We start from the raw sequence: 21,112 nt of genomic DNA on the forward strand, positions 1-21,112 counted from the left end.
ATATTTAGAGTAAACTGATAATTAATAATACACATTATCATTTATTCATTAAATATCTTATTTGCTGATGATTATTATATAAATTGATAATATATTAATCTAAAAAAATAGTCTTTATATATATCACATGGACAAACAAATATCAATTTATTTCATAATTTTTTGTTATCAACTTTTTAAATTACGATTAAAATTCTCGCTCTTTCTCTTTCTTTCAATATATATATCTATATATATATATACACTGTAAACAATTTGCAGAGTAAATTCACAGTGAATACGGAGTGGATTACTGTTTATTTATTTAGTTCCTTTGGAGTAAAATTCACTTCTATACCGACTTTATTTTGATATTAAAACTCCGAATCGGAGTAAATGCGGATGAAAATAAAATCCAGATTACTCTGAAATGACTCAGATTAAAAAACAAACTCCCGACTTACTCCGTATGTAGAGTTTTTTTTAAACTCCAGAACTCCAAAGATTGAAATAAAATCCGAATTCACTCCCGATTTTTTACAGTGTACGTGTATATAAATATATGTATATACTGTAAAAATATTTACAAGCTATTAGCGTCATTGGTTGCAGATAATTTCAAAGCTCTTAACTGTCTGTGTAATCGCTGTCTGCAAAACTGATAAAATTCAATCTCTCTTGTGAAGTTTTTTCGTACCATATCTTTTATTTCTTCACTTACTGGAGGTTTGAATGAATTTCGATTAATTTTTTTAAATGAATTCATTTCATCTGTAATGAAATACAAAAATAAATAATTATTATTATATTTTTTACCGGCATAGTATAGCGGTAATATAATTAAATAAACTTTTTACCCCAATAAAGTTCAGTCGCACCCTCGAAGAACTGAGGAATGTAATTTTCAAGGACAGTGAGAGTGGTATTAACGTCTTCCAGTACTCCGACGACAGCATAATGTTTTTCTACTGACAACTTGGCTCTTTCTAATGCACCAGCCGTGTTAAATGGCCTGAAAATTTACTGTTATAAATGCTTGGTCTATTTTTCTCCTCGTTCATTATTATTCATTGTTCTCTAATAGTAACTTGTAAATAATTAAAATTGAAATTTAATAATGAATCAATTATTCGTGATCTGTAATTACGGGAGATTGATCTTTGCGAAAGTATATTGTTATTTTATTTAAACACCTGTTATTTCTGTGTCAACTCTCTATAGATTTTTAATTTCAATTAATTTATTCTTTTACTTATTTTCACATCTACTTTATAATTATAAAAAATCGTCTATCGTAAGCTACAGACAGATTCAAATATTATACTTTTTATTAAATAAATAAACAATATCATAATCGAATAAAAATAATGGACAAAAATTACAATGTGGAAAGTAAACCGAAACCGCTAATGGATTTGATAATTTATACTTTTGATAAAAGTAAAAAGTGCTATCGGAAATTTAAAATTACTGTGTTTATATCTTTTGTACAGAAAATAAAGTTATCGAGTCAAGAAAATATTTTGGAAGACAAACGTTTTCAGGAACCAAGTCAAAAATTTCTCTTGGTCAGAAAACTTTACAACAAACGGTTCCATACCTAAAGAAATTCGAAACTTTAAACTTGTATTGGGTCTGTAATTTTACTTGTTAAATTTTCTAGAATAATTTTAACATAATTTTGGTATACTGTAAAAAATTAGCGGAGTAAATGTAGAGCAGATGACTGTCTATTTATTTAATCCCATTGAAAAAAGAAACTCTTTATTTACTCCATATGCACATTATTTTTTTTTTAATCTCCTAAACTCCGAGTCATGGAGTGAATATCAGATTGAAATAAAATCTGTAATCACTCCTAATTTTCTACAGTATAACAACAGCATATATTAACTTATACTTACATGCACTTTTCACTGTGGCCACAAAAAAATAAAGTTTGTCTTCTGTGATCGCCTATGCCTTCATGATACTCCCCTTCAATATACCGGCATTCGCGATCTCCATTCAAGACACAGCTTTCAAAGTCCTTCTTCAGCCACTCAGGATCAGGCAGCGGTAAATCTGGAAAGATTTGTTTTCTCTCAACGTAGTACCAAGGCGCGCGTACGTAGTAATACCAAGATATTACTCGTTCAACCGGATCCCTAACAACATTCATATAAATTGGCTGAGGAAGATTGAACCTATTAAATGAAGAAAGAAATAGACATATTAGCAGAGGATAAGTATAAATTTTATATAAACGTTATAGACACAAGACATTAAAGATACTCACTCAGTAAAGTTTGTGAAGCAAACGTGTTTCACGTAGACGGATGGTTCGTTGTAGCTGTTAACTAGTCTTACAAGCTGGCGCTGGATAAATAAAAGTTTATAATTACTTTACTCTTTTTTTACCATACTCAATATTTATCTGCTATACTGCCGTGACTGTATACCTGTTCATAAGGTGCAAGTCTGATAGTTTCGACACGTTGCACTTGATCTCTGTTGAATGCGAAGTTATTTCTCACGGAAAGTCTTCTTAGCAATTGCATGAACGTTTGGGATCCAACTTTTGGTACACGATTGAAGAAGAGAACGTGTTTGTCGGCTCGTTTTGTATTATTTAGTGCATTTAAATCCAATGGTTCGAGATGATCGTACTAAAATTATACCCATACAAACAAATCAAGACATGAATATGTATAATATGTCAATTAGACTCAGAAATTTCTTTTTTTATTAAGTACATGTCAAAAGTTTTTTTAATTAAAGTAGAAAACCCTCAAAAAATTTCAGCTCTGTATTTTAAAAATTGAGCTGAGAAGGGGGGGGGGATTTTCAAAACTGATTGAATAAATAAAAAGTCAACTCCCCATTCACTCCGAAATATTTGAGCAGTGCATACATATGCCTGTGTGTGTAATTGTGTGTAATTCTTCTGTGTTAGTTAACGAGCAGACGGTTCGACCTGGATATATCTCGATAGCATGAGAGATTGTTCTGCACGAGGTACGTTCAAAGAGAAAAAATATACGAGAGTACATATGAAGGTATTTCAAGCTCCCTCTCGTTAGGATATTTGTATTAATGTGTTGAAAAATTATGGTGAGATATGACGCAATGTCTAATTTTATTTGCCTCCATAAATGTTAAATATTTATTTAAAAGTAAATACATAACTTGAAATACAAGATTTAAAATCCGGATATTTATTACAAACTGTGCCATCAATTTTTTATTGCGGTTCATTTACTGAGCTATTGACCGTAATTTTTTTTTAACAATAATTCAAAGAACAGGTTCACAGGCCGGTTGTTAGGTTTACTATAAGTAAAAAGCGCGTATATAATGATGTGCATACAGGTATTTAAATAAACATTATTAGCAGTAGGTGAAATGTATGAGCATGATTATAATCATAATCGTATGATAATTGTTTTGGGTAATTATGTAAAAGTAGGGCTTCACTTCTTTTGGTTTGTAAAAAAATTCTTTGTGGTTTTAGAAGCTTCTAAAAAAGTGATAAATTTATACAATTTTTCAGGTAAATATGGAAAGTTATTAATTTTTTTAAATAGAACAGGAAATTTTTCAAAAACTTTATTTGAATTAAAAATCTTGATTATTCGTAATATGCACAGTAAAAGAAATTTTGTAAAAAGTAACACAAAGCTGTGTGTTAAAACAAGATTTTAGACAAATTTTTATGTTGTTTTAACATTTTTCATTTGTGTTAAAAAAATAACACAAAAAAATGTTAACATTCTCTGTTACTGGTTCTGAAACTTTAACACATTAAAATGTTATCTGCAACACATGAAGTGTTAATTTAACACTTTTATTTGTGTTATTTTGAGACTCATAAAAATTTATGTTTAGCTTAACAAGTGACTACGGTAAATTTAACACATTCTCAGTGTTACTTTAATGAATTAACATGCGCTCTATGTTAAAGTTACATTTTAAAAGTGTTAACACTTGTTTGGAAAGTAACACAGTAAATGTTACTTTTGTTTCAATTAACATTTTTTTGTGTTAAAAATGAACTGATCAAACAACACAAAAGCAGTGTGTTAAATTAACATACAAAAGTGTTAAATGTTTAACACAAAATTTTTAACACAGACTGTTTTTTACATAAATACAAAAATTTTTTTACAGTGTCATTGTATGTTAATTTATCATGTATAATTTTTGTATGCAAATTCGATAATTTAAACGCTTCTATCACATTTTACACTATCGAGCACAGCAATCAAAACGGTATCAATCGCGCGCGTAAAGGAATTCTTCAAAAAAATAAGTAGCATGATAAATATAGTTAAGCGCTAACCGAGCAGTTTACTAAAAAATTTAATTTTATGATCGCACTCCAATATTATACTTTTATGCAGTTTCTCAATTTCATCAAGATCATCTACAATTACTCGATCATAAATATTCTGTTACATTGACCGACATTTATAGATCGATTTACATAAGTGTATATTCAGTATCATTTAACGACCACTCTTTCATTGCCTCGCACATACGTTATTTATGTACTCGTATTGAATAATAGTGAATTTCATTTACCAGTTTAACGGTAGAATATCTAGAGCTTTGGAGAGACTGTGTCGCTGTTGTTGATTGAATTTCTTCATCTAGAACATAAAAATAATTTATGATGATAAAATATACTGTAAAAAAAAACGGGGTAGGTTCAGACGGTGTAGGTGTTAAATTCGGTGTAAGTATTCTTTACAGGTGTTAAATTTCCCGGTATTATAGAAATCTATGTGTTGAATGAAAACCCATAAGAATCTATGTAAGTAAATATGGATTTATTATGTAAGAATCCGTATAGGAAACCATGGGATTCTGGATTGTCATTTTGACATGCGCAGATTCCCACAAGAAATTAAAGTAAAAATCCACATGGAAATCTTATGTAGATTCTTCTATAAATTTGGTATGGTGTAAATTCCCATAGGAACCCATGCGAGAATTTATATCAAGATCTATGTTGGATTTCTATAGGAAATGTAATTTCTACACGTGGAATTTTTTTTTACACCGATTTAACACCACCTACATCGGTGTTATTTAATTTTAACACCGTTCTTTTTACAGTGTATTATAAAGATGAAATATATTTGAAAATTTAAGACAGCAAATGTTACAATAAATGGTCATAAAAAGCAATATAGTGTATATACAATATACAAGGTAGAGTAATAATTCTCACGCCTTATTCTTTAGTATGATGAGTTTACTCATAACAATTTCTCGTTGTAAACGAGACGTGACAGTATAAATTGTTATACTTAAGACACAGCAGCTTTTACGAAGCCGTTTTTCTTCTATAATATTTTTCCAAGCAAATAAACCTTCACTTGAAGTCTTATATTTTATGTTTTCTTGGAAATAAAATTTTATAATACACACAAGACTGTAATTTGTTGATAATATAAACTTATGTAGGATCTTCACGCACTGGTAGAGAAAGTGTACGCGTTCGCTGTAATTTTAAAACAAAACTTTTGCTTTTTTTATTTGAAATTAACTTTATTTCAATAAACTTTGAATAAATAGCCACTTCCTGATTGAGTTTAGGCCGGATTGATGGACCTGTTGACCCAGAACTTGAGAAAGTGTGTAGTATGTTGCAGGACGATATTCTTGCGGTTTGTCGGCCGGTGATTATTTCTTCCTGATGGTAACGTCTCGATCTTGTCGTTTAATTGTTTGGAACGGATCCGCCAATCGACTTAGACTTTCATCTTTCTCTCTAGAAACGTCTTTGCTCATTTTTATTTACTTTAAGAGCGATTTCTGACGAAGCGCAACAGATTAGTTTCCGGCATCTGAGTCTTCCACCAATCTTGACCGACTCTGGCAGTCTAGTGTGAAATCGATCTACGATTTGTCCATGAAATAACGCTGTAGGCCTAAGGTTTTATAGAGATCACGTTCTTGCTGAGTTGATTGCAAATCCACTGTAAGCTTGTCTAAGATAGTAGATCAGTTATTAGGATAATAGGTACATATTACTCACGGTTTGAAAGTTAGAGGTTCGATCTGAGACATAATAAAAATTGAATTTTCAAGTGGATAAAATCAAGCATGGATGGGTGCAGGAAGTAAAATCTGTCTCTCCCTTGGAAAAAATTCCTTATTCATATGCAAAGTAATTTTTCAAACACCGGAACTCCGAGTGAAGGAGTACAAAAATATATTACCTTCGAATACGCTCCCGATTTTTTACAGTACACATATTTTTGTCGCAACAAAAAAACTTACTTGTTATGATAATTATTTATGACATGATCATATAACTGATGAAAAATAACAAGAATAAGATAATTTACCTTCTGCAGATTTCTTTTAGAAACCTAATTATCGTGATTGTCTTAATTATGCAACTTTTAGAAAATTTTGACATAATTTTTCAAGCAGTTCAACAAATTACGGCTGGTTTTACAGCTCGTATCTACGCTCAGAATCTAAAAGTGTTTTACCCGAGGGTTTTATTTCTTTCACAGAAAAAAATAATTTCTTTGCGCCAGTAAAATTTTCCTGGGACGAGTTTAAATTTTTCGCGCCAAAAAATCAATTTTTTCTGTGTATGTTTAAATCTTTTCAGATACTGGTAAAAATTTTTCAAGTCGAAATTTGAAAGCTTACTAATAGTGAAAAATTTTCTAATTCAAATTTTACTCAAATTTTCTTCAAAGGAGCCTTTGTAAACAAATTGATGGATTTGGATGCATCATTTTTTAAATGACCGGTTTAGTATTTTACGATATAATGAAAATTAACTTGTAAGCCATTGATTTGATCGACCCATTGTAACTAAAAAAAAAAAACTCAAATTATTTTCGTGTTCTATAATGTTACTCAAAAAAATTACCTTTGAATTCCGGAAGCTACAAGAATTCAATGCTTTATAATAACGTTTTTAAACTCGAAATCAGAAAGTTCTAGTCTGACCTGCAGGTCAAACGTTTTTCCCATTTTTTATCATATGTTATTACTCGTAATAATTTGAAAATTAATGATGCTTCAACTATCACTTTGATTCGAGTAAGAATACAGTTGCAATTAATAATTTTTTCTTCAGCCATCCCATCATTTCGCCGGCAAAAGATCTGAAGAAATCAATAAATAAAACTCTACTTCTATCATCTTCAATTGAGAGCGCAATTATAAATCACGAGCTATATCCTTATTCTTTATATTGTCTCAGTTTGACCCATTTTCCATAGTTTTTCTTTTCTATAAAGAATTGTCGAGCACTCGGCAGTAACCTGAATTTATATAACCGTATTAATACACCAGAGGATAATTAATTCCGTGGGAAGCGATATAAAAGAAGGCATCAAGACAATAAATAAAAATACTACTTGGGAATACTATCATGTATATATTGTGGTCTCGATACCGATCATTTACGATAACTCGCTCAAAAATATGAGGCATATATATATATATAAACGCCTTTGGCTCATGTATTTCCGCATACTCTTTTACTATATTCAATAATGCTGGCCATAATGTACTTTCAAGACTTGACTCTTATATCCCTTCACCATCGAGGATCACGTTCACCTGCAGAATACAGCATAAGCAAGAACCGTTGCCCCTTATGCACCATACCCATTCGACCTCCGACTAGTGCGTGCTGTGCCTTAAACAAGGCACTCGGATTGTGTTGACACGCATGCACTCACGCATACTTTTATCTATTACCTCTTTCTTTACTCTGTGCGGTTTAAATACTTTAAAGAAATTCCATCTACAAACAATTACTTTTATTATTATAATCTTGCTTACAACCCAGAATCTAATCACAAGAGTTTTTGATTATCCTCCGACGTTAAAGTAGCCGTTTACATCTGCCTTCTTCTTGGGTTATAGTCGTTGGAGATATAGGGTCATGGGCATTAGACACAGATATTTTCCTAGCCAATATACCATGGTTTCTTACTCCAGGAGTTTTTCAATTAAAATTATTTACAACTGATTAGTTTTATTCGTGTATTTCATTTTAGTTTAGACTTGGAGAAGACGGGTCTCGAAAATATTATATTTAATATATTTTAGTAAGAAGTACTAATGGAAATTAATAATAGTGTTAGTTTTACTCTTTATTACTGAGTGAATGGTGAAAATCGCAAAATGTTAATTACTACTGTATGTTTGCATGAGAAACTGCTATATTATTACTTTTAATTCTAATTCATTTGCATTTTTTATGAATAGAGCAGCGATTTTTATAAAGAGATTTAACAATTTTTACATGGTAAAAATATAAAAATTAACTAAAAATATGCATTTAATACTCTACTGTGTTCAAAAATTACAATCTGTACACAGTAAAAAAAATTTTGTAAAAAGTAACACAAAACTGTGTGTTAAAACAAAATTTTACACAAATTTTTATGTTGTTTTAACATTTTTCATTTGTGTTAAAAAATAACACAAAAAAATGTTAACATTCTCTGTTACCGGTTCTGAAGCTTTTACACATTAAAATGTTATCTGCAACACACGAAGTGTTAATTTAACACTTTTATTTGTGTTATTTTGAGACTCATAAAAATTTATGTTAAGCTTAACAAGTGACTACGGTAAATTTAACACATTCTCAGTGTTACTTTAATGAATTAACATGCGCTCTATGTTAAAGTTACATTTTAGAAGTGTTAACACTTGTTTGGAAAGTAACACAGTAAATGTTACTTTTGTTTCAATTAACATTTTTTTGTTTTAAAAATAAACTGATCAAACAACACAAAAGCAGTGTGTTAAATTAACACACAAAAGTGTTAAATGTTTAACACAAAATTTTTAACACACTGTTTTCTTTACGCAAATACGAAAATTTTTTAATATGCTTTGAACTCCAGGAATTTTTGTTTAAAAGAGACTGAACCGACAAACTGCTCAGAGAGTTCTCACGCGGGAGATCAGGGTTCGAATCTCAGTCAAGTCAACTGATACTTTTCCATATAAAAATTCTTACCAACACAATACACATGCCATAATTAATAACAATAATAACAGTAATAAAGCTGAAGGACTAATAAAAATTTAATTCTGCTCTAATATAGTAAAATTTACTATATTGGATAGTAAATTTCACTAAATGTTATATTCAAGTTTACTATCGTAGTTTATATTTATTGTCATACTCAAACAATAAAAATTACTTAGTACAAATAAAATTTTAATCCTCCAGACAGTAAAATTGCGGAATTGCACTAAGTTTAAGTTTACAATAAATTTATAAATTTAAAAATGAACTTATAATCATGTATATATTTATAAACTTAATTATTTTATTCTAATTCTCAAGAAGCGAATCCTTTTTTGTTGTTGTTCAGTACGCTTTCCAACATTGTAATTATCACAAGCGTTGATAAATCTTGGGCGAGAACCCATTAAACTTGCTTTGCTGCAACATTAACGTCAATAATAATTTCACGGGCGCGCTCTAGACCTTTCACTTTGCCTGGTTTTCATCAGCATTACTCTATACACGACATGGCTGAGAATAGCTTCGTACATTAATCTCTTTTTCATTTTGTTATGTTCAATTTATATTTTATTTAATACTTCTTATTTTAAATAAAAAACCGCCATTGAACGTAACTCCCGCGCTGGGAAATTATTATCCCTCAGTTATAAATATATAAGATTATTATTATTATTATTGCTACTAATGTTTTACGACTTGGCATAAATATTATTAGAGTACATAATTTTTTTAATACTTCTTTTTAACAATGATTCATGACTGACATGTATAAATTGCAATTTAAATTATATACACGACAATCATTTAATTGATCCAAAGTTAACTCGCCAATGGAGTAGGAAATAAAAGTGATTAACCAGCTCGACACTGTAAAGAGAAAGAACTAAATCGACTAATTAGCGAGGGTTGTGCATCGCACGCAAATCAACGTCAACTTGGCATTTAACCGTTACAAATTCAGTGCATGGTTCATCTTCTGGCTGGTGAGTTTAAGTTTCTTCGAAATCCTTGACGGAAACGAGGCACAAGGAAGCCAACTAACTCACGTACATTCACGTATGTACTTAAAGTTCCATGAAGAATTCCAGAGATCTAGTGCGTATGTAAACGCAAACTACTTTGCATACGTTTTCGTTCTGCTTCACTTGATATGTTTCTGCGTTATAAATAAAAACTTCCCTGTCTTCGCATCTTGTGAGAAATCATCGTTATTGGTTACGTTTATTTTATTATTTTCCACTTATGTAATCATAATTTTGACGTTAAGTTTACTTTGAAGGTACTATTGGATAATAGTTAATGTTGTAAATAAATAAAAAAAAAGCAGCCTATTACCTGATGACGGTGGGTTTCCTGAGATCTCGTTCTCGCCGGGCTGTAATCGCACTTCCATCTCACGTAGGCGAGAATGCAGATCTCGTGTGTGAAGGAAGAGGAACAATGTACTGGATAGAGCAACCAGGGCAACCAGTTCACTAGTCCTATAAAACCCGAGTAAAATATTGTAAGACAAAAAATAATATATGCGTGTATATATTATTTTATTTGTTTAGTTTCAATATATATATGTGTGTAAATATATTTATTTATACTTGTTTTGATCGGTATGATTTGTGAATAATTAGGTATGCATAAAAAAAATTTATAAAAAAAATATATTAGAAATATATATAATGTATATATGTAATAAATAATGTAAATAAATATATATAAGTATATTTTTAATAGCTAACCTTCGATCGATTTTTGTATATATTTTTAATGTAATTTGAATATTTTTAAAATATATTTTAATTTAACCAACGATATATTTTTTATATATTTTTTTTATATCATTATACTGATATATTTTTTTCATAATTTTAAATGTATAGAATATGTTTTCATGCATGTACTTTCCATGTATTCTGATATATTTTTAATACATTAAAATTACATTTAAAATATATAAAATATATATGAAAATCCTTAAAAACTCAGCTATTAAAAATATACTTTTCATATATACTTATATATTTTTTCATACTAAAAATATTTTTTATATTTTAACTTATACTTTTTATATAAATTTTTTTCGCGGGGGACATTTGATTCAAATCGATAAAAAAATTATTTATTGTTAATATTTCGCGTGTTTTATCAACCAGAATCTTCAGACCAAGTCTACAATATTTAGTAATTAATTTTTAAAAAATTACGCTTGGCTTTTCATAATTAATGTAATTAATATAATTATAAAAATCTTAAATCGTAATATTAAGTTGTTAATTATATACTCACAATTTTTAAATCAAAAGAAAAATTTAAAAAAAATATACGTATAATTAAAAAATATGTATATTTATTTAAAAAACAAGTTTAAAAAAGTTTGTTAGCATGAATTTATACAATTAGATGATTAAACAGTGCATTTATAATTGCCGTGAGGTGACAATAACTTTACGAGTGACCCGCTTCCATTAAGCGTGAATGTTTATTCTGTTATTACATGCTTTTTAATTAAAAAATGTCAGTCTAATTGTTCGTATCTACATTAAATATATAATTTATAATTTTTTATATTATGAAAAATATTGCGTTTCTCAATCATTATAAAAATGGCAGGTGAAAGAGGTTAAGTATGATTTAAAATTAGACTATTACAGAGGAATCAATTATTTAAAGTTAAAAAGTGAAGAAGGTGAAATTGATGGTGAAAAAAAAAAATGATTTAGAGAAAGGTAGTTTAATATTTAAAAAAAAAATTATCTAGTAGCCCGAAGGTAAATTTCTCAAAAAAAATGAATTTATAAAAACAAATTAAAGTGTGAAATTCTCGCGATTAATTACCTGAATAATTATTCAGATAAATTAACATTAAAACCTCATTAAATTCGAAAAAAAAAGGCAAAGAAAAGAAATTAAAGTGCAAGTCTACAAGCTCTATACTTTTTTTTTGTAGAAATGAGTTATATCTTCATATATTATTAAAAAGTTATTCGAAGATACCATAATTTGTGTATGAAATGACTGATGATAAGTGAAAAAAATATCAGCTGAAACTATAAAAGTTATAGAAGTTATGATACTGGAGTTTATTAATCTACAGCAGTAATTAAATTACTTGAAAGTTCTATAAAATTTTTCAAAATTATAACAAAAAGAAATTTGAAATTATGAATGAATTCATTTTTTCAGCCCAAAAATTTCTCACGGTTTCTAGAAGTTGAAGTTCTTATTATTTTTAAATTTTTAAACGACCGCCGTTTCAAAACGAGTTCACCGATCTTGTGTACGAATTTTTATCAAGAGATTCGTCAAGAAAACAAGTCTATAAAATTTCAGTGCGATCTATTTTTTGTAACACGATGTGCTGTAATATATATCTCGAATACAAACGCAGATTTTTAATCCCACGCCCGGGTCGAAAAATTTGATCTGATTCTGGTCTCACTAGATTGTATTTGAACTAATTGGCCTGTCTTTAAATTTTTATAAAAATTTTTTATCGAAAGACGATCAAAAACAGACTAATAAAAATAATAGGCAGTAAGTCTCATTGTGGTCTGGATAACAACAAAAGTAAGCTAAATATTTTGAGAATACTGATTTTGGTCTACAGGTGACCAAAATCAGACCAATAATTTGAAACCGAGCTTCGGGTTGAAAAATTTGATCTGTTTTAAATCAAATGAAAATTTTAATTATTTTTATTTTTTATTTGCATTCTCAGACTGTCTTCAATAATTTTTCGGCTTTGGTCACCTGTATATCAAAATTACACTTTTTTCTCAAAATATTTTGCCTTCTTTTATTATTCTGACCAAAATTACACTTTTTCTGCCTATTAATTTTTTTAGTACATTTTAGAGTCTCTTTAGTTCAAAAACAGATCATCTAATTCAAATACAGACCAATTTGTCAAAATATAGTCTAGTTAGATTGAAATCTGATCAAATTCTCGACCAGAGTCTGAAAATAGTCTAAATAAGGATTAGTACACACAAAACTCATTAATGAAATACAAATGAAAAGTAAAATTTAACAGAAATAGATCAAATTTTTCACCCCGCGCAATTTTTGAAAAGTTATCTATAAATTTTTGAACTGATTATATTTTTAAAATCTCCTTGACAAATTTTCTGTGAAATCCACTTACTAAACAAATTTTTCATTCAATTTCACTTACCTCTTTGGTACCGTCAGACGTCTCTGTCTCCACATGTTGTCTTTGACAATCATTATGAACACAATTTATTTTCAAAAATTTGCAACACAATTTCTTTGAAAAAAAAATTACTTTAAATAAAGCAAATACTGATGTGAAAAAAAATCATGTGGTTTAAACATTTAATGGATATTTAACGAGTTTCTTGTAACTAGTTGATTTAAATATGCACTTGAAAGTTAAATGTCCTTGTTGGCATGTCAGTCGATTAAAGAATTAGTTTGTATGAGATGAGATATGTTTTTCACGTGGTTAGAGCGTTTATACCGGTTATTTTACTATGATCAACTAATCATTCGTGGTTTACTATTTTTTCCTTGTTTCCTTCTTCTTCCTCTTCCTCTTTCTCTTCTTCTTTTTGTTCTTGTCCTCGGTCACTCCTAACGACAGCTCGTTGACTTATCAGAGATTATCATCCAATGTTTTGTATCTCACAAGCTTCAGGATCAACTGACCAATCAGTTTATTGACTGCACGACGCGGACGTTGCATGACTTTACGTATTTTCTTTCACTATTTTTAAAAATCCTTAGCACAAATATTTGATAACAAAAATGATAGATAGTGTTTTTGGTTTACCTTGACTATCAAGACAGGATTAATGACTGAGTTATGTCCGCCAGGTTGGCTGGTCAATGTGCGACTGCGGTTCCGCATCGTTCTCCACCTCCTGTTGATGCAAACTCCTACTTGGTTCCCGCTAAAAACGAGGCTCTCGCCGGCGATCGGCCCCGTTACTACTACTATACATCAACTTACTACTTTTCTCTATCATTCTCTTCCGCACTGCCGATGCAATTTTACTCTACATACGACGCAGTCGCTTCCTTATTTTTTTATGTCTTCTTTCCTTTCACCTTAGGCTGCTACTGCGACGCGATAATTAACACGTAAGAAAGATAAATTAATGTATCCACAAATAGAGGAAAGTATATACATGTATACATCATTCATATATATGTATATATATTGTTCAGAACAGAATACCCGGTAATAATAAGAAGAATCGATGTTCAAATAAAAATGTCATTTTGACGTCTGTCAAAAATTTTAAGTGACAATTCACAAGTAGTTACACTTTGAAAAAAAACGAGGTAAGTTCAAGCGATTTAAGTGTTAAAATTTTCGGTGTTAAATTTTAACACCGCTGAAGGTGTAAATATTTTTTACCGGTGTTAAAAAAATTTCACGGTGTTTAAATATTTTATTTTGTGAATTAGGGACGGGTGATATCTATCGATATTTCAACTATCGATGTTTTCTATCGATATTTTGTGGACTAGATATATCGATACTCTATGATAAAAAACTAAAACTATCGATAGTACGGTATCGATATTTTTTTTTCAATATGGCCCATTCCTATAATCTGAATCTTTATGAGTGTGAATGTAGCAGACATCAGACAAATTTAAAATTAATAATTAACAGAGTAAATAATTAATAAAATAAAATAAAAAAAAAAAATGGGCATTTAAAAAATTAAAAAATTAATAAGTGCATTTTTTATAAATATTATTTTTTAAATTATTTACTTCATTTATAATTTTAAATTTGTCTGATGTCTGCTACATTCAAACTCATGAAGATTTTTACTTACTCGGTCACTACAGTTAGACAGTAGTTTTATTAATTAATTAAATTATTGGTGATTGAAATACTGGATGTAAAATTATGTAATTTTCAAATAAATTACTTATAACATAAATAATTATTTAAATAAGTACCTAGCAAAATTGAAACTTCCTCCAGATAATATTCATTAAATTTTATGACCCTGGTTAATAGACAATTAGCAATTTTTTCAACAAATCAATTACAAAAAAAAAAGAAAACTAGAAATAAGTACATGTAGAAAATTTAAAAAGCTACAAGTGTAATTTTTAAAATATTTTGTTTTTTACAATTTATCATTTTTAAAAAAATTCAAAAATTATTAAACGTCGGCTAACTTCAGTATCATTAAATTTTGAATTTTTTTTATATGCAATACATTTTTTTTTCTAATTACTATGCGTGGAATTTTTTTACACCGATTTAACACCGCTTTTTTTACAGTGTAAGAATCGATGTTCAAATAAAAATGTCATTTTCGTAAAGACATTTGACGCCTGTCAATAATTTAAATTGACAATTGTCTACAAGCAGTTAAGAACCGTAGTTGCAGTGTGAGAATTAACCGAGCGTCTTAAGGATGATATGCCGGAAACATTTAAGTACTTGTATGAGAACTGTAAACTATAAATTGTATGCGACATTATTTATAATCAATACCGGTCAGTAATTTATTCCATTGACCAAGTAATTGACACAGTCCTCGTGCTGGGAATTGGCCAGAAGTTTATTAAATGCAAATGACGACAAGAGGTCGTGGAATACTTAAAAAGGAATGATGTTGAAGGTTAACTGGTGGACCTGTTTGCTGGATCTTCTCATAAAATTCTGAAGGACCGAGTACTTATTGCCTAGCATTCGACCACCTTCGAACAGTCTCTGCTCGTGCTCGCATCAGTAAACTACAAGTTGGCTTCGGTATATACCGCTCGTGATAGAGCCAGTGATTGCAGTCTTTGTTTATCGGGTTTCTTGAGCTTCCTTTATTTTTAACATTAGACTTCACGACAGGATTCACATCATAAGGTAAGAAAGACACTACCCACGCCGTAGATAATTTTTAAGCGGGTTCATTGCCACGGTAGACCTAACGGTCAGTTGCATCATTCGTTGGATCCAATCTTGATGCTCTTACGCTTTTCTCTAGACTGTTTCAGACGTCACTGCGGATAACGATGAAACGACAGCTGGAATTGTGGCGGATTATTCTGCTTCTGGGAATTGCCCTCGAGGCCAACACTCGAGCCCTAGTGCTCAGACCTCAGCATTATCATCTAGACATTGACAACGGAATCCTGAAGAACGTCAAGCCGTTGACAGAACCACTGGCCAGCGATGTTGATTTATCCAACCTCGGGCTGCTGTCGGTTCAAAAAAATGCCTTTGATGAGCTTGTCAACATAAAATCTCTCAGTCTTGCTAATAACTATCTCCAAGAGCTACCGGAGTTCGTTTTTGCTAATTTAACAAGTCTACAAGTTTTGTCCCTCGCTGGAAATAAATTCAATGATTTTGAAAATAATTTTGTGGGGCTCAGTAATTTGAAAGTACTTAATATTTCTAACAATCCCTTGAAGCATCTGCGGAAGAGTTTCTTTTTCGGTCTGACCAAATCAGCGGACATTATAACAGAGGGCAATGAATTTTGGAGCATATCGACAGTACTTTTTGAAAATCCATTTCTCAGAGAGACAGTGGACCCTGAACTGTTGAATATCGGGTTGGATGAAAGCACTGATAAAAATCCCAGTTTGAGAAACGAATATGATAACGATGACAATTTAGTTCTTGATGATAATCTGCAAGTCAAGGTTTGTAAAACAGACCAAGGTGTCGTTAAATCTGTTGAAGAACTACAGGAAAATGAAACTTTATCCTCAGAGTGCCGTCGTGCTGGTATCATTTACAAGCAACGTACTTTAGTGCTTCAAAACTTGAAACTGAAAGCGTTTGAAAACGGCTGGTATAAACTCAAAAAATTTCCTTTTAATTCAATAGACTTGACCATGAATGAAATATCAAAAATCACTCCAGCATTATTGAATGATCTTCCTGAGAGTTTGGCTTTCGTTAATTTGGCGGGAAATAAAATAGAGAAATTAGAAAAAAACACAATTGATAATAATCATCTGAAAGTTATTAATTTGAAAGATAATTTGATAACAGAAATCGAAGATGGCGCTCTGGAAAAAACTAGACTTTCTGGTTTCTTTATTATAGGAAATCGTTTGAAGAGTTTATCTTTTGCTTCAACTTTACCCAGTACACTGACAGAAATGATTATTTCGCAGAATCATATTGAAGAAATTCCAGAAAACGCGATGGTTAGCATGAGGAATTTAGTTTATTTAAACCTTGCGCACAATAATATTACTGAGTTAAAAAGTCAATCACTGCGGGGCTTAACTTCACTTCAGGTGCTCATCCTTACAGACAATAAACTAAAAAATATTGAAGAAGGGGCTTTTCAAGATACGGCTAATCTGAGAACACTTTATCTCTACCGTAATGTAATCAGTGATTTGAAAAGTGGATTTGCAAGAGGATTAGAGAACTTGAAAGATCTTAATTTAGCTTGGAACAACATCACTAAAATTACCAAGGATACATTCGTTGAATTACCGGACACACTACGAGATCTTCATCTCGATTACAATGAAATCGAGTCTTTGGAGATTGGAAGTTTCGTGGGTGTACCGAAATTTACGCTTTCTCTTGATGGCAATAAAATATCAACGATACCTCGAGGAACGTTTAATCTTCCTTATCTTCATGAACTGCACTTGAAAAATAACTCGTTGCAGACAATTGACGGTGACGCATTTGAAGGTCTTACTCGTTTGCGTCGACTTTCTCTGAATGCAAATAATATTAAAAACATTACGAAAGGCGCTGCGAAAAATATGGGGCGTATACATTTGCTTGATATTTCAAAAAATCCGATAGAACGTCTGGAAAATGGTGCGCTGTTTGGATTACCCAAATCAAAAGGCAGTTTTGTGTATTTATCCGACACTTATCTAAAGCTAATTCAAGGTGGTATTTTTGATGACGTCTAAGCTGATGATCATCGCAGGTAATGGAAGTAAGAGTCAATTTTATGCTGTGCTGAGGTAACAGCCGATGATTATCGACATTACATATACACATTATGAAAATTGTTATTTATCATATATGATTATATCTACGTAATATTATTGTCAACGGTATATAGGATAGAGAGAGTATATTATGAAGCGTACGGCATTTATGCTGAATTATACATTGAGAGCAATTCTTTTGTGATGATTATTGTAATTTTTTCTATTATATGAACACAGGAAATAAGGATTTCTTGGCGCATGCCATTTTTTTTGTAATATGAATCGAAAAAAAAAATTTTTTAGGCCTAAAAGTAATTTCTTGACTCAAGAAATTTTTATTTGTGCATCAAATAATATTATACTATATTTTATTTAAGATTTGTTCTTCATGTTTTTCATAAATTTAAATGTAATTGTGCTATCTCGAAGACTGTAACAAGAAATTTCCCACGTACAATAACATTTCCCGTTCCGGTGTTCCGGGGAATAAAACTCCTGGGTAATTTTGTGGCATTGACACCACTGCACATTTATTCTGACTTAACATATTCTCAGTTCTCGCGGTTATGAGTTTTAAGATAATTATTATGATGCTGCAAAATTATTCGTTGAGAGACTTTAGTGGTAAATCTTCAGACGAATCGTTAATTTTGTTATTTATAATAAATATGATAATGTATATAATCATCAATTATGTGGATTAATGGACTTTGCAAGAATGAACGTTGATCGCTCAGAAGTGAAGACGATAAATTTTGCGCATCACCCGACATATATCTATATAAATACGTGTATAGAAAGACACAGTCTGATGCCTTACCGTTTGCATTACCTGAATATTTCAAAATCAGCAAAGCCGGTTTACTACGAGGCTACGTGTAGTAGGTGGGTGCCAATGACCGGTAACCCAGGAACCAGACTGACGCTAAGATATCAGAAATAAAATATATAATCGAATGAAAGCCATATAAACCAGAGTGATTTTAAACTGGGACATAGGAATACCTTGACTTTCAAGCGGAAATCTTTTCAGGTCGGGTTCGTTGCCCCGACATTCGCGGATCATTCATCCTGCTCAGTACCATGGAGAAACTTTGTGGAATCTCCCTTGGACATAAAAAATTATTCGTAGTCTGTTTTGTTTTTTCCTTCTTGCCGTCTTCCAAAAAAAAGAAATTTTTTATTTTATCATTATAATTAAATTACATGGGCTATTTACTTTTGTTCAAAATTTCTCTTTCCTCTTCCGGATTTTAAAATCATCTAGGTCATCTTCCGAAAATTAATAAATTTTTAATCATCATTGTAATGACATTAAAAATATATTATGTTATTTATTCAATGTTTTAAATTGTATTTATCTTACAGTTAACTTATGCACTAATGGATTATTGTAAGCTTATATTATTTAGATGTTGAAATAAAAATAATGGAGTCATTTTAATAAAAATACAATTTTGTTTTTTTTTCGATTTGTAATTTTATTTCGCGCACTTTTTCTAAGTGTAAAAAATAATGAAAAATGAAACCAGTTGATGGATTATAAACAATGCTATTATTCTTGATGACTTGTAAATTTTTGAATAATAAAAAATGACACGCAACTACATATATTATTGTTGTCATGTTTGAAAGTTGAGTTAAAAGTAAAATTAATGCGTAACATAATATAACGTTATATCACTTACATATACGTCAGAAGAAATGATTTTTAAAAATATAAACCGTTTAATAAACACATAAATTACATCGTTAAAATTGCAAACTACGCATTTATATATATATATATATATATATATATATATATATATATATATATATATATATATATATATATATATATATATATATATATATATATATATATATATATATATATATATATATATATATATTTTTATGGAAATACTTAACTAGAAAGTACTATAATTTAGAATTACAGATAAATGGAGGCACATCTTGACACGTGAAAGCATCGATGTATTTTAAATTTATTTATATTTTCTTGTATGTATAAGAATTGTAAAAATGAAATAATGTTATATATAAATGTTCCTACATGTGCAAAATTCCAGAGTTTTTTTATGTATGTGAAACTGGAGAGCTTCTCACCTGTGCAAAACGATTCTCCGATTTAGATTGCCGGCGCAGCAAAACATGGTAAGTGGACTTGTGGAAGTCCACTTGGTTGACTACTAAAATTACATATAGGGATCAAGTCGCCTGAGATTACTGCAATAAAGTACCATAGGGCTCAAAAGAAATTTCTTCGGAAACAGCTGTTTGATATGACAACGTGGTTTTGACACTGCTGAGTTTTGCATCAGTACTAGTTTATATAAAACCTTCAGCATAAATTGCCGCCTATTTTTTGTATATAAACCGGGATCGAAAAATTTGATCTACTAAGTCTAAGTAGACTGCATTTGGACTGATCTGTTTTTGAACTAGATCTGTTTAAAATTTAAAAATGGGCTTAAAATTTTTTTTATAGTCTGATTTTAGTCTGGACCAAAACTGGACTAATAGTATATTGTGTGACAAGGGATGAAACAAAACGATTTCAGAGCAGAGTGAAGTTGGCTGACATCACCCGCAGTAAATTCGTGTTTCATCCTGCACGGAGATAAAAAAACAGTTCTAATTATCATGTAAAATGATAACCATTACATTTTTTTCTCTCCGTGAGCCAGTCAGAAAGAAATCAATTTAAGATCGACGGTGTGATCAACTATTAAACTGTCATTTGCAATTGATAATTAAGCAGAAACTATAAATGGTTTATTATTGACACTAATTTTTCCAAAACAATCACTAAGTCAGAATTGTCATTTACGTAAATAATTTGAATTACTTACCATTGTTTATTTTGCGGATGCTTTTTTTGTGGAGTGATTTGTTTTCCATTATTATCATTAAATATTTTTGAATACATTTGTATCACGGTCTATAGTTTTCAATTATTATACAAACAAAATTATAATCTTCAATTGTATTTTTTTTTGTTATCACTAGAAAAGAACATAATCGCTGTTCTAATTCAATAGATGTTCTCGTTTCGCTTCTTGTATGTATCAGTAATAAGAACAAATCACAAAATAGAGTTAGCTCTAGATGCTGAGGGTCTGGTATTACTGGATATATATATATATATATATATCGAGTTAGACTTTACTATAAATCTATTAGTGTCTCACTTGTACTGGCAGAATTGTTCAT

The 21,112-nt window shown here is 30.2% G+C and overlaps 2 protein-coding genes across 3 annotated transcripts; one reads left to right on the top strand and one right to left on the bottom strand.

Moving 5' to 3' along the window:
• Positions 1 to 186: 186 nt before the first annotated feature.
• On the bottom strand, positions 187 to 13,916 carry LOC103579652 (heparan sulfate 2-O-sulfotransferase pipe). Of its 2 annotated transcripts, XM_008561111.2 has the most exons (9): positions 13,776 to 13,916; positions 13,158 to 13,709; positions 10,325 to 10,470; positions 4,543 to 4,610; positions 2,421 to 2,627; positions 2,258 to 2,337; positions 1,884 to 2,165; positions 837 to 991; positions 187 to 750 (listed from the first exon to the last, which is right to left on the bottom strand). In XM_008561111.2, exons 2-9 carry the CDS (start codon positions 13,208 to 13,210, stop codon positions 563 to 565), a joined length of 1,179 nt encoding a protein of 392 aa, XP_008559333.1. In that variant the 5' UTR covers positions 13,211 to 13,709; positions 13,776 to 13,916; the 3' UTR covers positions 187 to 562. The 2 variants fall into 2 exon arrangements, with proteins under 2 accessions (XP_008559333.1, XP_008559332.1); XM_008561110.2 differs by having other exon boundaries at positions 13,158 to 13,916.
• Positions 13,917 to 14,783: 867 nt separating this feature from the next.
• Positions 14,784 to 18,137, top strand: LOC103579653 (slit homolog 1 protein). Its single transcript, XM_008561112.2, has 3 exons — positions 14,784 to 14,872; positions 15,255 to 15,836; positions 15,958 to 18,137. Exon 3 carries the CDS (start codon positions 15,986 to 15,988, stop codon positions 17,867 to 17,869), a length of 1,884 nt encoding a protein of 627 aa, XP_008559334.1. The 5' UTR covers positions 14,784 to 14,872; positions 15,255 to 15,836; positions 15,958 to 15,985; the 3' UTR covers positions 17,870 to 18,137.
• Positions 18,138 to 21,112: the final 2,975 nt, after the last annotated feature.

The sequence above is a fragment of the Microplitis demolitor genome, chromosome 2 (genome assembly GCF_026212275.2).
Source record: "Microplitis demolitor isolate Queensland-Clemson2020A chromosome 2, iyMicDemo2.1a, whole genome shotgun sequence".
Classification (NCBI taxonomy): Eukaryota; Metazoa; Arthropoda; class Insecta; order Hymenoptera; family Braconidae; genus Microplitis; species Microplitis demolitor.

Coding starts and splice junctions, on each gene's coding strand:
- LOC103579652 (XM_008561111.2), bottom strand. CDS start 13,210: ATGATTGTCAAAGACAACATGTGGAGACAGAGACGTCTGACGGTACCA. Junction 2,628..4,542: donor GATATTCTACCGTTAAACTG/GTAAATGAAATT, acceptor GTATAATTTTAG/TACGATCATCTCGAACCATT. Junction 2,338..2,420: donor GACTTGCACCTTATGAACAG/GTATACAGTCAC, acceptor TTATTTATCCAG/CGCCAGCTTGTAAGACTAGT.
- LOC103579653 (XM_008561112.2), top strand. CDS start 15,986: ATGAAACGACAGCTGGAATTGTGGCGGATTATTCTGCTTCTGGGAATT.